Genomic DNA, 16113 nt, shown 5'->3' with positions numbered 1-16113 from the left:
TTGACAACGAGTCTCGAATTCAACCAATGTTGCTACTTTTTTCTTTTTTTTTTTAGTATTTTATAGTACAAAAAGTACAAAAGTGAACATTTTAAAATTTTAGACCTATATTCTTGGGAAGAAGCAAAGCACTCTAGTAGCATACTAGCCCCGTTCCATTGGAGGTGGTAGTTTACTCATGAGTAGATCTAGTACTAAAGCCTGTTCCATTGGAGGTGGTAGTTTACTCGTGAGTAGGAATCTACTACAACAACTACACTTTCGTATCTCCTCGAGTAGAAGATCGTGTGTTATTTGTAGTACTAGATCAGGGCTAGAATTGGCTCAAAGAGTGAAAAAGTACAAAAGTGAAAATCTTCAAACGCATTTTGGTATAGTTTTTCGGGCTGGAAAATTAAAAGAAACCATTCAGAAAGATTTTTTTTTGATCTAAAAAACATTTTGTATACTCTTTATTACAAAACAATTGCGCTAGCCAGAAAAAAAATATTTTCACTTTTGTACTTTTTCAAAAAGTGGTGTATGTAGTTAAGCCTTATGGCCATATTATTCACTAGTTTAAAAAATACATCTGGATGTAAAATTGTCAAAATTTCAAAAATAAATTCAAATCCAAAATAGTTATCCCGATTTTAACTATGAAAATTGTTAAAACATAGTTAAAAATGAGTATTTTTTTCTCTGTGTGATAGTGAATATTATGGATTTGGATTTATTTTTTACATTTCAATTTCTTTACACCCAGATGTATTTTTTAAACTAGTGAATAATATGGCCTTTAAGCTTAGTATGCAGATCGGGAAAAATTGTACTTCTCATACAAATTTTTTCTCGGTACAAATTTTGTCTTGAATATTTTTCCAAGCAGTACGCAGTTCACACGCTTAATTTTAATATTTGGAGACCCTGTAAAGAAAAAGTCTCCAAGACGAAGCAAATACAATTCAGAATCAAATCACAAAAAAATGTATTTAATTTGAAAGAAGAAAAAAAAACTATTGATAGAAGTCACTTAAGGGGAAACTGCCCTATTTTTGCCACTCCCCATGTCATTGGCACCTTGAGTTTAAAAACCATTTACAGCTACTATTTTTATTTTTTGTTTAAAAATTAACTCTTCTCGCCTTTTTTGGCATATTCTTTTTTCATACAAAATAGAGGTTCCATTGGGGGCTTGTACAGGATAGATTGGCAGTTCCGCTAATCTACCACGTCGGGCGAAGAACCGTGGACAGGCGACTGCTGTATGACAGGGACATCCTCGCACTAGGCTGAGAAGGGCGTCTTCGGTTCAGTAGGACTGTGTCCGATCGGGACCGAAGAGATAGGGTAAAGCAGGAGAACCAGTTTTGGTGGCTTAGAAATGGTATTCATGCATAGGTAAAAGTGGTCTTCGTTTTTTATGCCTTGGCCGGCTTACATAGTTTTAGGTGTTTAGTTTTAAGTAGGGACAGTCGGGGTGGCACAAAAAAAAAAATACAAAAAAAAAAATACAAAAAAAAAAAATACAAAAAAAAAAAAAAAAAAAAAAAAAAAAAAAAAAAAAACAAAAAAAAAAAAAAAAAAAAAAAAAATACAAAAAAATCAAAAATTGCTTTCTGTGGCTGTTCTAGTTTTTTAAGTAGTTTTAAGTAGTTTAACTAGTTTTAAGTAGTTTTAATTAGTTTGTAAGTTTTTAAAAAAAATGATATGATACCAAGTTTTTTTAAATTATTTCTTGGTAAAAATAAAAACCATTAAAATATTAGTATTAAAATAGTTAAAAGGCCGAAAGGCATTAGAATTAAGAAAATTGAAGTATAACTTAGAGTGCCCGTATAGGGCCAGTAAGTTAGTTGTAAGTAATTGATAAGTAGGCTAGTTTTTATGAATTTTTGTCTAGCTTTAAGATAGTTTTAAGTTGATGAATAATAAAAATGAATTTAAAATGAAAAAAAAAGCCCTGTTCCATTGGAGGTGGGAGTTTACTCGTGAGTACAGATGTGGAACCTTTTAATAAGAAGAAGAACGCATTTCTGTAGCCAAGACTCGCCTTGTGCTTTGTATATAAAATCTATAGTACTATCATGAAAAAAAACAGCGCCACCAAAATAATAAGCTAGCGAACGAACTAAAAAATATGTCAAATTTCAAACAGAAATGTATATCTCATCTCTATTTACTCCCATTATTAATTCGATCTAAGCGCCCTCTCGACCACTCAGGTAACGAACAAACTAAAAAATTTCACTTCATGATAGTACTACCCAACTAACATTTCAGCTTCGGTTAAGGTATTACAAAAGCTACATTTCAGCTTCTTTTAAACTTTAGTAAGGTTGTTGGGCATGGAAAAAGGAGAACGTTATACAAATTTGACCCTCTATAAGGATCTTAAACGAAGCTTTACCGAAGCTCTACCGAAGCTTTGAGATTTGACAGATAGCTTTGGAAGAGCTTGTATAGCTCTTTAATACATGTCTTATCGAAATTTAAAAAAAAATACAAAAACAAAAAAGAATTCTTTTTTAACTGGTTTTAAATCATGAATTTTATCTTTTGATCTCATATTATATATAACATTCCATTAGTTTTTAGTATATCTATTAATAATAATTTTAAAAGTATATAATTTTTTTACCACACCCAGGAATCGAACTTCGTATCTGCTTGGTGGTAGTCCACCACTCTACCCACTCGGCCATCCTAGTTTATTCATTAACGAAATCAAAAACTTAATCAGTTCAAATAGCAAAAAAATGTCCGAGCTAAATTATTCAATAGCTGCGTTCCTTTGGAAATATTTATCTACTTTTTATTACTTAAAACTACTTTGCTATACTGAAAAAGTAGTTCAAAGCAGCTTTAAGTACTAAAAAGTAGATAAATATTTCCAAAGGAACGCAGCTAATGTCAAAACCAAAAAGTTTCCGAGCTAGATTATTTAATATCAAAACCAAAAATCAAATACAAAACATGGAAATTTCTGTAAAGCTTCTATAAATTCATTAAACAGGCTAATAAGAAAAACAAGCTTTCTTCGTTTAAGTTTCTTTAATAGTATTTAAACAACTTATTAGAAGTTGTTAAACAAGTCTGAACTTCTATAAGCAGTTAAATTCTGAAGCAAGCTTAATATAAGCTGTATACAAAGTAGAACCTGCGAGATTTCAATTTATAGAAGCTGTTGTGCTAGTTGGGTATAGATTTTATATACAAAGGCCTTGTGTGAGTCTTGTTATGAGTTCCAACAACACTTTTTCACACAAAAAAATTTATCGGTATTTTCGTATTCATAACAAACTGTTTTTTTTTCATTTTACTTTTTAAAAAGTGCCAAATGCAAACTGGGTATAACTTTAAAATCTACTACCTAATTAAAAAAACAACAACAGTTTGAGATGCTCTGTCAAATAAAAAAAAAAAAAAAAACAAAAACGTCAAACGAAAATGTCATCGTGATTGTTCTTTTCCCCCGTTTTTCGGACCAAAATATTTTCTTCTGCTTTCATTCAGGTGAATAATAATAATAAAAAAGAATTTATAATTAAACTCAAAATCCCTGCAAATAAAAATTTTCTTTTAAATTACAACAAAATAAAAACAATCCACATAAACACAAATGCATATTAAATATATAAATTTTCTTAAAAATTTTTACAGAATTCCTACATGCTGCCTACTAAACCAGCTGTAGTAAATGTGGGGTCTTAAGGACATCATCATCAAAATTTTTATTGCAACCAACAAAATTCTACAAAATTAAAAAAAAAAAAGACAAAAATTTAAGATTTAATGCAGCTAAAAATCCATCCAAATAAAAACAAAAACAAAAATCAAACCAATCCAATTTAGTGTAATTAATAAAATGAAATGAAATTTTCCTGGCTCAGCGATAGTGGATCCGGTGGAAGTAGTTTAAGCAGTAGCACAACAGATCTGGGCACACTTCTGAACGATTTTTCTATCAAGTCAATTTATTCGTTTGTTTTAGCTACATCAACAGAAGCCCTGGAGCACATTATCTACCTTATTTTGGTGTACTTGTTAGTATGCCTGTCATTATACAAATTAACATTTCTCGAGACTGGCAGTCGTTTCTTGCGATTGTTGAAAGTCGTCAAAAGTATTCGTTTGCCTAGCCAACCGAGTGGCAATAAACGTGTGCTGTTTGTCACCTCACATCCAGATGATGAATGCATGTTCTTTGGGCCACTTATTTTAGCCTTAACCAAACGCTTGGACTGCCAACCTTATGTTCTCTGTTTGTCCAATGGTAAGTAGTTAAGTTTGATTGCCATCAAAAAGATAAATGTATGTATTTATTTATTTAGTATGCTAGTACAATTTGCTACTACAAAATATGTTAAACTTAAGATTTTAAGATACTAACGCCCATATTATTGACAAATTACAATGCCACTGTGAATACTTGTTTTTGCTATGGTAATGAAGTATATGGGTTCGAACAGTTGAAGGAAATGGAAAATATACAGAGGAATTTTTAGGTTACCTATTAACACTCCTAATTATGCTATCCACCTAGAGTCAGGCTTACCTCAAACTTTCTTGAAAAACTTAAAAGCTAACGCTGATTATATTATCGAAGTAATAAATTATTGTATATCGCAGCACAAGCTCTGTCGGATATTTAGGTTTTAAAGACTTGGGTGTCCAATTCAGTTCAAACTTAGAATTCACCAAACACATTAATCTCTTAGTAAACAAAGCGAGCTCAATGCTTGGATTTTTTAAAACGCTGGACAAAGGAGTTTGACGATCCATTTTTCACACTTTCTTTATACAACTGTTACGTTCGACCCCATCTCGAGTACGCTTCCCAAGTATGGAGTCCATTTTATGAGGTTCATAAGAATCGTATAGAGTCAATCCAACATAATTTCATACGCTTTGCTCTGAAAGGTCTACCTTGGACAGATCCTTACAACTTATCATTTTACGATCAGCGGATTTAACTTTTAAACGTGCAAAATTTGCAACAAAGGCGTATTAAACCCTGCGTGTTCCCTTTGCAACCTTGGTCAAAACGAAGATGTTTTACATTTTTTAGCACTTTGTCCAATATAACAGGAAATCCGAAGGCTCTACTTTTGTTCTAGTTTTCTTTCCCAAGAGGAATGTGTCGGTGTAATAAACGGAAATCGTGGCTGGAAGCCTCTTATACGCTATGTGTCACATGCAAGAAGCTATCCAAACGAGTGTTTGAATTTGTTTTGAGTTGTAACAAGATGTTAAGTAATTGTATCTTCTCCTTTTTACTTGCGATTCGGATTCGGACGATGATGCAGAATTCCAAAAAAGTGGGTCCTCGTCCGGTAATTCTGTCTGTCTGTCCGTCTGTAAGAACCTCGAGCTACAGCCTAAACTACTGGAGCTATTTTCTTTAAACGTGGTAGTTAACAGTTTTGGATGATTCCCAAATTGAAATTTTTTTTTTAGGACCAAAACTAACGGTACCTGTCGTATATTGGAAATAGAAAAGTTAATTTTTTTCAAAAACGGCTGTAATGATTTTGATTAATTTTTGTGTGTAAGTAGTACACATAAAAGCCAACTTTTGAAATAAAAAAAATATTTTTGTACCGTTATTAACGGTACCTGTCATAGAACGGTTTTTTTTTATTTATGAATTTCTCGTAAACGACAAAACAACCAAAATTTTTGTACAAAAAAGTTAAAAAATTTTTTTTTTGAAAAATCGAATTTTGAAAACAGGTTGATGAATTTAATCGAAATTTCGTTTTTGCGTGTTGAATAATATTTTTTTAAAAATGGCTTACCAACTTTTTTTTTGAAAAATGTTAGAAAATTTTTATATATGTATATACAATTATTTTTTTTAAAAACGGCTCTAACGATTTCCCAAATTTAAAATAAAAATGTTACTATCCGACATGTATCTAAATAATTGCTCATAAGCCACTTTCTCAACGATTTTCTCAATTACAGGTAACATACTAATAGGTCTAAATTTATCACAGTTATTGTTATTTTGGTAGGGGAATTATCACAGATTCTTTTAAACATTTTGAGAAAATACCTTGTTGGAATGAGTTATTTATAACTTTTAGCGATATTGGTCCAATCACATTAAAGCAATCTAATATTATTTTATTATTAAGTTTTTGTAGTAGTTAATAGTAATGTAGATAGAGATAGATAGATAGATTTCTTTATTTCTTTACAAATATGCTTTTACAAACTTTTATAATAAAAAAAATAAAAATAAATATTTATAACGTATTAATTATGCTGTTGTCTTACGAACAAGTGGCGACATTATCATACTAAATAAATGAATACATACAAAAAGATATAGGTAATTTAACATTTTGTATTGTTTTTTTTTTTTTTTTTTTTTAGGTAATTTTGAGAAACTAGGCAATGTGAGACGTGATGAGTTATGGAGTTCATGTCAACTGCTTGGTATTCCTGCTTCAAATGTTATTCTTGTGAATGCAACTCATTTGCAAGATGATCCAAATATCGAATGGAAAACTGAATCGATAGCTGCTTTAGTCTTGAATACCGTTGAGAGTCTTGATATTCAAGCGATATTCACATTTGATCGGGATGGAGTTAGTCACCATCCCAATCATTGTGCCGTGTATTATGCTACGGCCTCATTATGTTTAGCAAATTTATTACCCAAAGGTAAGTTGTTCTTTTTTTTTTGTGTTTAATTTGAATTGTTTCTCTTTTTTTAAATTTAATTAGGATCAACATTTAAAAAGAACAGTTTGGCAATATGAAAAAGCCAACTGTGAGGGTCTCAACGATTTCTTCAAAAATTTAATCGGTCGCTTCCTCGATAGTGACGTTGATTTCAGTACAGATCACAAATTTAATCCTCTCTCCCATATATGACGAAGAAAATTTTGACCAAAAATAAAGGCAAAAAATACTAGAATGTCCCACAGGTAGTAAACATTTTTGGTAATTTGTAACAAATATTGGAAACATTTCCAACGATCGTTTTCAATGACACTCCTTTTGTTAGTTCTCTTGAAAAAGCTAATCTTTTTTTAGGCATTTTGCTGCCATTTCAATTTTAGAAGAAAGTGTCATGACTTCCCTTTCACTTCATCGAGTAAATAATTTAATGGGATCCAACAAGAGTTCTTAGAGATCTTGACATACACAAATCCGCTGGTCCGGAGAGTATCCAACCCATCGTTCTGAATAAATTTTCTTCAACGATGGCAAAACCACTGCCTAATCTTTTTCATCTGCCCTACTCTATTTGGGCCGAATCGGATAAGGTCTTATTTGTTAGTTGACAGTCATATTGCACAATTTTGTTGTTCATTTATGAGCTGTAGAGCAATGTGACTGTCAACTATGAAATATAACCTAATTCAATTCGCACCCTGGTCTCTTTCAAAGTAAATCGAATACAGCTGAGTGGGCTAAGATCAAAAAGATTTTCCAACAACGAATTGTTAAAGATTTTGTTATGAAATAATTGTGTTTGGGCGTTGGGGCTATGGGCGGTAAAACCTAACCCCTACGTTCTTTGTCCGTAAAATAATTTTGAACATTGGGAAATGGTTGTGCGTGACATTAAAACATAAAATATTGCGCTCTTTCTCAAAATTGCTCAAACTATTATTAATACCAAATTCAATCCTAAGTGGGAATTATTATAATTAATACCGACAAAAAAATGCGCTGTATTCGATTATTTTCTGAAGCAAATAGTCCCATAGCAGATTTTATCATTGGCTGAAGTCAGATCAACGGCCTGCAAGGCAACTTGCTCTACGCCGACGATTCATTCAATCGTTAATAGTAATAGGGTATACGAATCATCTCATCCAAGTCGGAATTACTGGCCCTAAGACGAAGATAGAACCAGTCGATCGGCTAGACTTAAGATAGATGATATTAACACTTACAGATGGAACTAGATTGTAAGCAGCCAAAGTATCTAGGAGCCAACTTTAACGAGCTCCATGAAATTCAACAATGGCTCTCGTGGTTTTTATAATAAAAACAGCCATACTTCAACCTTAAAAATTACATAGTTCCTACATTTCTCAAGTAGAAAATTAAATAAACCATTTTTGAATCAATTCAATTTTATTTTATCTTAAATTTATTGCACAAAAATGTCTAGAGCTCTAAAGGATTAAATCAGTCGAACAAAACATTTTCCAATTAAGAGCTTCTGCAGTTTCTCCAAGTACATCTCACTTACCAGAACTAGGAATAACACTAGCAATTGACTTATTTGCCTTAGCAATTGCCCTAGCAATTTCCTTTTCACTACGGATAGCTTCTTTAGCAGCTTTTCTGTTTAGTCTATCTAGCCTGTGTTGATTTATTTTGTTCAATGGAATGTTGTATGAATTGGCTCCAATTTGTACATTTCCAATTTGTCCATTTCCTATTTGTGCGTTTGCACTTTGTCCACTTAGAATTTGTGAGTTTCCACTTTGGTCGATTCCATATTGTTTAACAACGGTTGTAACAGTATCAGTACCCATATATATAACTTCACGATTACTGTCATCACTCCAATCTTGAGCGTTTGAGACAGCAATTGTTGCAAATGCAACTAAGAACAAAGTTGTTTTGAACATTTTGACGAAATATATTTTTACCTTTCGTTGGGTTGGGTAGGTGCTTGGAAACTGAATTTTATTTAGCAAAATTTCGACTATTTATACAAAAACCATTTGAACAATTCTTTGTATTTAAATGTTTAAAATTGTTTAAAAAAAAATACTGTTTGTACAAAAACATCAACTCTGCATACAAAAACGATTCCAGAGCAAATAGTTTGTTTATTTTTTTTAAGAATACCACTTTTTCGCGTGTTGTTTGCTTGTTTTTGTTTTAGTTGCGCGTACAAAATAACTCTGCAAATATTATTACAAGTGAAATTATTTTGGGTAGCAGAACTTGACAGAATCTAGTTAAATCGAACATTGATAGTTTCTAATTTGAAATAATCCATTGTTTTTCATTGAAATTATTCCATACTACCAATACTCGGTTGTATCTACTAAATTTTTTGATTTGAAAGCGATATAACATTTATTCCAGGTTAGCTTGGGGTTTTTCGCTTAACCCGATCAACAAGAATTGTAAAAAAAATAAAAAAGGGGTGTACGGAAAAAGAGGTGGAATCTAAAAATTATGTATTTTTTTTTTGTGGATATTTTCAACATTTCAGTTAAAAGCCGTGTTTTATTGTTACTCAGTATTTTACTGCGTAAACATTTTATTCTGTAAACAACAAAAATTGATTACTTTTATTTATCTTATATATATAATTCTCCTGTGCGTTTGTTTGTGAGCCTACTCCTTCTAAACGACTGGACAGATTTTTCTGAAATTTGGTGGGTGTGATAAGGTCCATCAGAGACAGGTTTTGTTTCATAATTGGACCCGGTAGGTGGCGCTGTTGTCGAGTTGTAGGAAAATTGCATATTCTGAACGAACGACTGGACAGATTTTTGTGAAATTTTGTGTATGTGATAAAGTCCATCCGAGACAGGATTGTTTTATAATTGGACCCGGTAGGTGGCGCTGTTGTCGAGTTTTAGGAAAATTGTATATTTTGAACGAACGACTGGACAGATTTTTGTGAAATTTTGTTTATGTGATAAGGTACGTCCGAGACAAGTTTTTTTTTATAATTGGACCCGGTAGGTGGTGCTGTTGTCGAGTTTTAGGATAATTTCATATTTTGAACGAACGACTGAACAGATTTTTGTGAAATTTTGTTTATGTGATAAGGTCCGTCCGAGACAGTTTTTTTTTATAATTGGACCCGGTAGGTGGCGCTGTTGTCGAATTTTAGGAAAATTGCATATTTTGAACGAAAGACTGGGCAGATTTTTATGAAATGTTGTGTATGTGATAAAGTCTATCCGAGACGGGTTTTGTTTCAAAATTGGACCCGGTAGGTGGCGCTGTTGTCGAGTTTTAGGATAATTTCATATTTTGAACGAACGACTGAACAGATTTTTGTGAAATTTTGTTTATGTGATAAGGTCCGTCCGAGACAGGTTTTTTTATAATTGGACCCGGTAGGTGGCGCTGTTGTCGAGTTAGGAAAATTTCATATTTTTACCAGACTGGGGGCCAATTTGGTTCTGTGAAAACGTGAATCGAAAAAAAAAACTTTTTCATTTTAGCTTTCAAACACTCTTTTCACTTTTTCGATTCATTTGAAACGAAAAACGATTCTCATCCTATGATATCACAAATAATTTAGTGAAAAAAATATATATTTATATGAATATTTTTGATGTTTGTTTTCATTTTTTCACAGAACGAGAATAAAATGAGTGAACAAGTGAAAAGCTTTTCGTTTCACTTATTCACAGAACCAGAATTGGCCCCCTGGAGAGATTTTTCTGAAATTTGGTGGATGTGATAAGGTCCATCCGAGACAGGTTTTGTTTCATAATTGGACCCGGTAGGTGGCGCTGATGTCGAGTTATAGAAAAATTTCTTATTTTGAACGAACGACTGAACAGATTTTTTGTGAAATTTTGTTTATGTGATAAGGTCCGTCCGAGACAGGTTTTTTTTTATAATTGGACCCGGTAGGTGGCGCTGTTATCGAGTTTTAGAAAAATTGCATATTTTGACCAGACTGGAGAGATTTTTGTGAAATTTTGTGTGTGTGGTATGGACCCAGTAGGTGTCGCTGTTGTCAAGCTATAGTTAAATTCCATATTTGAAGTCCGAATGACAGTAGATATAGATTTTTATGAAATTTTGTGTGTGTGTGTGTGTGTGTGTGTGTGATAAGGTTCGTTCGAGACAGGTTTTGTTTTATAGTTGGACCTGGTATGTTGTCAAGTTATAAGCAAATTCAATATTTGGGGTTCAAAATCGCTCATATTCAAGGGTAATAAAAACAAACATGAATTAACTCTTTAAAATGTTAGTCCCGCAAAGAAAATTGTTTACCATCAGTATATCTCAATTAAATTTATGACTGCATCTTAAAATTTGTTTAAGTTGTTTCAACTACCATTAATACAATTTCCACATAAAAATCAAATGATTTATTTTTTTTAAAGAAATATTTCGACGTATGTATGAATAGAATTAAGACGAAATCTTTTCATTTTTAATCGTTTTTTTTTAAGATTTTATCCTATTGCTATTGTTTCGGTTACTGGCTCCAACATTACTCACACGGTAACGGTTTAGAAACGAACAAATACAAACTTCAATGAAACCAAAATATGTAAGAGAGAGAATACTATTTTTAAAGTGGATTAAAAATGAGCGTTGAAAGTGGATGCTACATTCCGCAAATAAAAATTTTGGAAGTTAAAACGAAAGTCAACAAAACAAAAACAATGGTTGTTTGTATAGTCGGTTTACGGACGATAATTTTACGTGATAACGTCATAAGAAAACAGGTTGTTTAAACAAAAAAAAAGTAAAAAGATCGTTCTTGGTGTTGGAATTCCAGGCCTCTGGTGCAAAACACAAATCATTAACAGTTTCACAAAAGAAAGGGAGAATGAGTCATATTTTTCTATAATGGCAGGCGGGATTCATCGATTTAGGCACTTTTTGCAAAAAAAAATAAGAAGTGAAACCAGAGCCAGTTTTTGTATATTTGTGAATTATATAACCTTTATTGGTTGAATAAATTCCGATAAAAATTTGTAATAGCTGTCAAACAAATGATTTGCTTTGTTTAATATTTTAAACAGTTTTACATATGTATGTACCTATGTGTAATGGGAAAAGGTTAACACATTACAAAATCAAAAATTGGAAATAAAACTTGGAAAAGGGGGAACGAAGTCCGCCGGGTCAGCTAGTGTATTAATAAATCTTTACTGTTGAAGGGTAAAAAATGTATAAGTTTAGAAAAGAATTTTCTCTGTAAACCAACAAATAAAAAACTTTAGTTCCCGTGCAAAATTTTACGGAGCTAAGTACTGAGTTATTAATAAAACACGGCTTTAGTTTAAATGTTTGAAGCCATTATAAAACTTGAATAAGAAAAAATGAATTTTCAGAGCTGAATTGAACTGTATTTTTTCATAAGCAGTAACTGCAGAACGCCAACCCTGTGAAAGATATAAAAGTTTCTAGATCTAAACTTATGTTTAAAAATATTAAAATTTAATATAAAAATTAACACATTTTCAAATAACAGATATTTTGTTGTTTGTTTATTTCGTAACTAAGCTAAGCATACAGTACATTTCCATAGTATTAGCCCAAATGGAGATACATTTTTTGTTTGTTTACTTAGCCTGTGTTTAGAGAGCCTGAGTATGTGTACATGTACATACAGGTACACACGATTGAAGTTAAGACCCAACTATAATAGGCATGAGCTCACATGAGAAGTAACCATAATAAACATTTAATGAATAAATAGAATCACAAAAAACTATGAACAAATAAAAAACTGTCATACTTTTGAATGATTATACCTTCAAAATTAAAAAGTTTAGGTATGCATTTTTTAAATATTTTTCTTAAGCCTGGTACGCAAATCGAGCTAAATTTTAGCCGAGATAAAATTCCCATACAAGTTATCGATTATTTGTATGGGATTTATTTTAGCTCGGCTAATTGTTTTCGATAATTTGTATGGGAGCTAAAATTAAGCTCGATCTGCGTACCAGGCTTTATGTAGAAAATAAAATAAACCATTTTTAAATCATTTTTTTTAATTATTACACCAAAACTATAGATCTTAAGGGTAAATCGGTGCGAAAAATGTATTTTCTAATTCCAAGCTTCTGCAGTTTTTTAAGACGACACAGCTAGCTTGGCTAGTTTAGTGTTCATTTTTGTTGGTTAATGGAATATTGTATACTTCATTTCAATTTTTACTTTTCCAGTTTGTCCGTTTCCAGTTAGTCCGTTAATTTGTACGTTTCCGGTTTGTCCGTTTCCACTTTGTCCATTTCTTTTTTGGCCGTTTCCATTTTAGATCTGAGTGAAAGTGCTACCTTGAACTTATCGTCATCGCTCCAGTTTTGAGATTCTGAGACTTTGTACAAAAACATCAACTGTGCTGACAAAAAACGAATCCATAGCAAATAAAAGTTTATTTTAAAGAATATTACTTTTTCGCGTGTTATTTGCTTGTTGGCACGTACAAAAACGTTCTGCAAATATTGTTACAAGTGAATCTTTTTGGTTACAGAACTTAGGGTCCGGTACGTAACTTGACAGAATCTAGTTTTGACTGTATAATTTAAATTAATCCATCGTTTTTCAATAAGATATTTTATACTACCAGTACTCGCTTATATGTTGATGTACTGAGCTTCTCAAACGTTATTAAAAACTTGGAATGGAAGAAAATAGAGATATTAGAGATATATGATAGGCACTGTTATTTTTGGCCAAAACAAAAAAAATTAATTGCAAAAACCCCTCTGTATAGGATCTAAAAACTGATATATACTAAGTTTGAAGTGCATCGGCCTATCCGTTTAGGTTTACAGACCGACAGACATCTTGACAGACTTACAGACAGACGAAAAGACGGATTGTTATCTCAAATATATTTTTCATAGTTCCTTTATCGCAAGTATAAAGGGGATTATATATTTTCTTGTATGTTTTCAAAATTTTATTTAAAGTTTAGAGCTTTCTTAATTAACTGTAGAACGTCAACCGTGTAAAATCTAAAAAAATTTTCCGTTTGATATAAAAATAAATACATATTACTCAAATAACAGATATTTTTTTTCTTGTTTATTTTGCATCTGAGTATACAATACTCTGACGTATTAAAAGTACCAAGCGGAAAAATACACCTTTTTTTATTTACTTTGTGTCATAACTATTTTTCTTCATTTTATTCAAAGTGTTATGATCTTGATGTCGAGATCACCTACGTATCTGGGTTTCACTGGTTATTCGCCTGTGGGTTTGCCACCTTTAATATATCCAGAATAAATGATTTACTTTTTAGACCCCACGCAAGGATTGTAGCAATATGCACGTGACACTGACCGATAGGATATCTTGCGATAAAACTGAGTTTACTAGAAAAATACATACTCTCGTAATAGCTTGAATAAGTAAGAACATTTTTATTCATGTGCCCAGTCTCTTCAAACTTGATTTTCCTACTCAGTACTTCAAAGTGAGTGTAGGTTTAGGTAGGTCTCCCGAAACTTGAAATACCGCCTTTCGGCCTTTCTAAGCCTAAGGAGCTTTAAGTTTCTGGTGTCGGAGTTTTGTTCAAAACTGTTAGTTAGTGCGGTGCAAAAAATGTATTTCATTTTTCGAAAAATTTGGATTTTAATGGCACTAAAAACTTCTAAATACATAGTGATTTTTGAGATAATGAGTTTAAATTGAAATTTTTCGTATTAGGGTGGCTCTAAAAATGGTTATCTTCGACAGTTGCTTGTAAAAAATTGTTGAAGAAAAAAACTGTCCATTAGGGTGGTTCAAACAACAAAGTTTTTTGATTAGATACATAATCAAGAACATTTTTTGTAAAACACGGTTTATAAAATATAATGTAAAATTGAATATTTTCGTATTAGGGGGCTCAGAAAAATGTTATATTTTACATTTACTCTTGGAATTTAACCAAAATCGATTTAATTAATTTGATATAAAATTAATATTACTATACCAAAAATACGCACTTAACAAACTTTCTGTGCACTAAAACGTATTATTTTTTTTTTTAAACGCAAAAAAAAAAACATTTCTGAACACCCTAATTAAAAATATTTTTTTTCATCGAAAATTTGGTTCCACTATTAAAAGTAGTAGAAAGTATTTATTTTTTTATGTAACACGGTTTACAAATTTTCTATGTTATTATTTATTAAAAACCATATTCACGGCTGCTCTAATATTCGTTCGAATTTGAAAACGGAAACGAAAATTGAATCCGTATGGATTGTAAACGGTTGTTCTGATTTTCATTCGACTTTTTTGTTGGAGAATATTTTTTTCTGGGAGCAAATTGCTTACTGGTAAAAATTTCTCGATTCGAATACGGAATTCGGAGCAGCTAAAATTCGAGAACGGGAGAAAAAAGAATTCGAACGGAAATCAGAACAGCCGTGATTTTCTTAGCCCTTATTAAACAAAACTCATTCCGTGGTCATTTTTTTATATATTTTTCTGACCATAATGAACATTCAGTGACTGCTGTAAATTGTACTTATGCAGGCCTGCAAACATTCTGCAGAATTGGTGTGTTCATTAATTCAAAAAAACAGAAAGACGATTGTACTAACGTAGATTTCTTACGTTTATGAAAACACCCAAAGTTTTTTGAGGTTTCGTGGTTGTTAGATATTAGGAGTATTCGTGCAACGGAGAACTTGTACGGCGCCTTGTACTTTTGTAGACAAACCATTATTTGTATTAATACAAAATTTATATAAAAAAAATCACTATTAAAAACTAATTTTCTATAATAAATTATTAATTTTTTTTTTTAGATTGTAAATTTTACACCCTTGACTCTGTAAATATTTTAAGAAAATATTTATCTATTTTTGATTTACTATGTACATGCTTAATGTCGACACACTGGTAAGTAAAAAAAAAATATTTTTTCTTAATTATTTAATTATAAATATTTTATGTATATGATCTAGGTGCATTTTAAGCTGGAAGGAAGCATCAATTATTCGTCACGCTATGCGAGAACATTATTCACAAATGAAATGGTTCCGGTGGCTTTATATTTATTTTTCTCGTTATATGTTTATAAATTCTTTACGTGAGGTTAATTTATCAGATGTTGAACTTGAAATGCAAATTCATGAAAACTAAAAGTTAAAGAACAAAAACAAAAAAAAAAGAATGAGTTGAGCTTTAAAACAAAATATATATATTTTATTTCTTTTTAATCCTGTGTTGTTGCCATCGTTTACAATTTAATTTAATTTATTTCTCAAATGTTTTATTAGATAAATAAATATAATGAAGAAAGAAAAAAACAAAAAAAAATGAAAATAATAAAAAAAAACACAATGTAAAGCTTTCCCACCTTTTGTCATGAAATAAAATTTGTTTATAAAAGAACAACCCAAATGCAAAAGGAAGTGAATAGTAATTTGAATGTAATTTTCAGTGATGGATTCTTCTTTTTATTCCAGGTAACAGATACAGTATTTTACATTG

The 16113-nt window shown here is 31.3% G+C and overlaps 1 protein-coding gene across 2 annotated transcripts; it reads left to right on the top strand.

Annotated features, from left to right (window-relative positions):
* The first annotated feature begins 3396 nt into the window (after nt 1-3396).
* On the top strand, nt 3397-15911 carry LOC129913500 (N-acetylglucosaminyl-phosphatidylinositol de-N-acetylase). Of its 2 annotated transcripts, XM_055992224.1 has the most exons (5): nt 3397-3495; nt 3643-4255; nt 6364-6654; nt 15426-15519; nt 15585-15911. In XM_055992224.1, exons 2-5 carry the CDS (start codon nt 3853-3855, stop codon nt 15760-15762), a joined length of 966 nt encoding a protein of 321 aa, XP_055848199.1. In that variant the 5' UTR covers nt 3397-3495; nt 3643-3852; the 3' UTR covers nt 15763-15911. The 2 variants fall into 2 exon arrangements, with proteins under 2 accessions (XP_055848199.1, XP_055848200.1); XM_055992225.1 differs by lacking the exons at nt 15426-15519; nt 15585-15911 and adding an exon at nt 6718-6907.
* Nucleotides 15912-16113: the final 202 nt, after the last annotated feature.

This window comes from Episyrphus balteatus, chromosome 3 (assembly GCF_945859705.1).
Source record: "Episyrphus balteatus chromosome 3, idEpiBalt1.1, whole genome shotgun sequence".
Lineage (NCBI taxonomy): Eukaryota > Metazoa > Arthropoda > Insecta > Diptera > Syrphidae > Episyrphus > Episyrphus balteatus.
The sequence above is the reverse complement of the archived record's forward strand: the minus strand, read 5'-3'. Positions and strand labels throughout refer to the sequence as shown.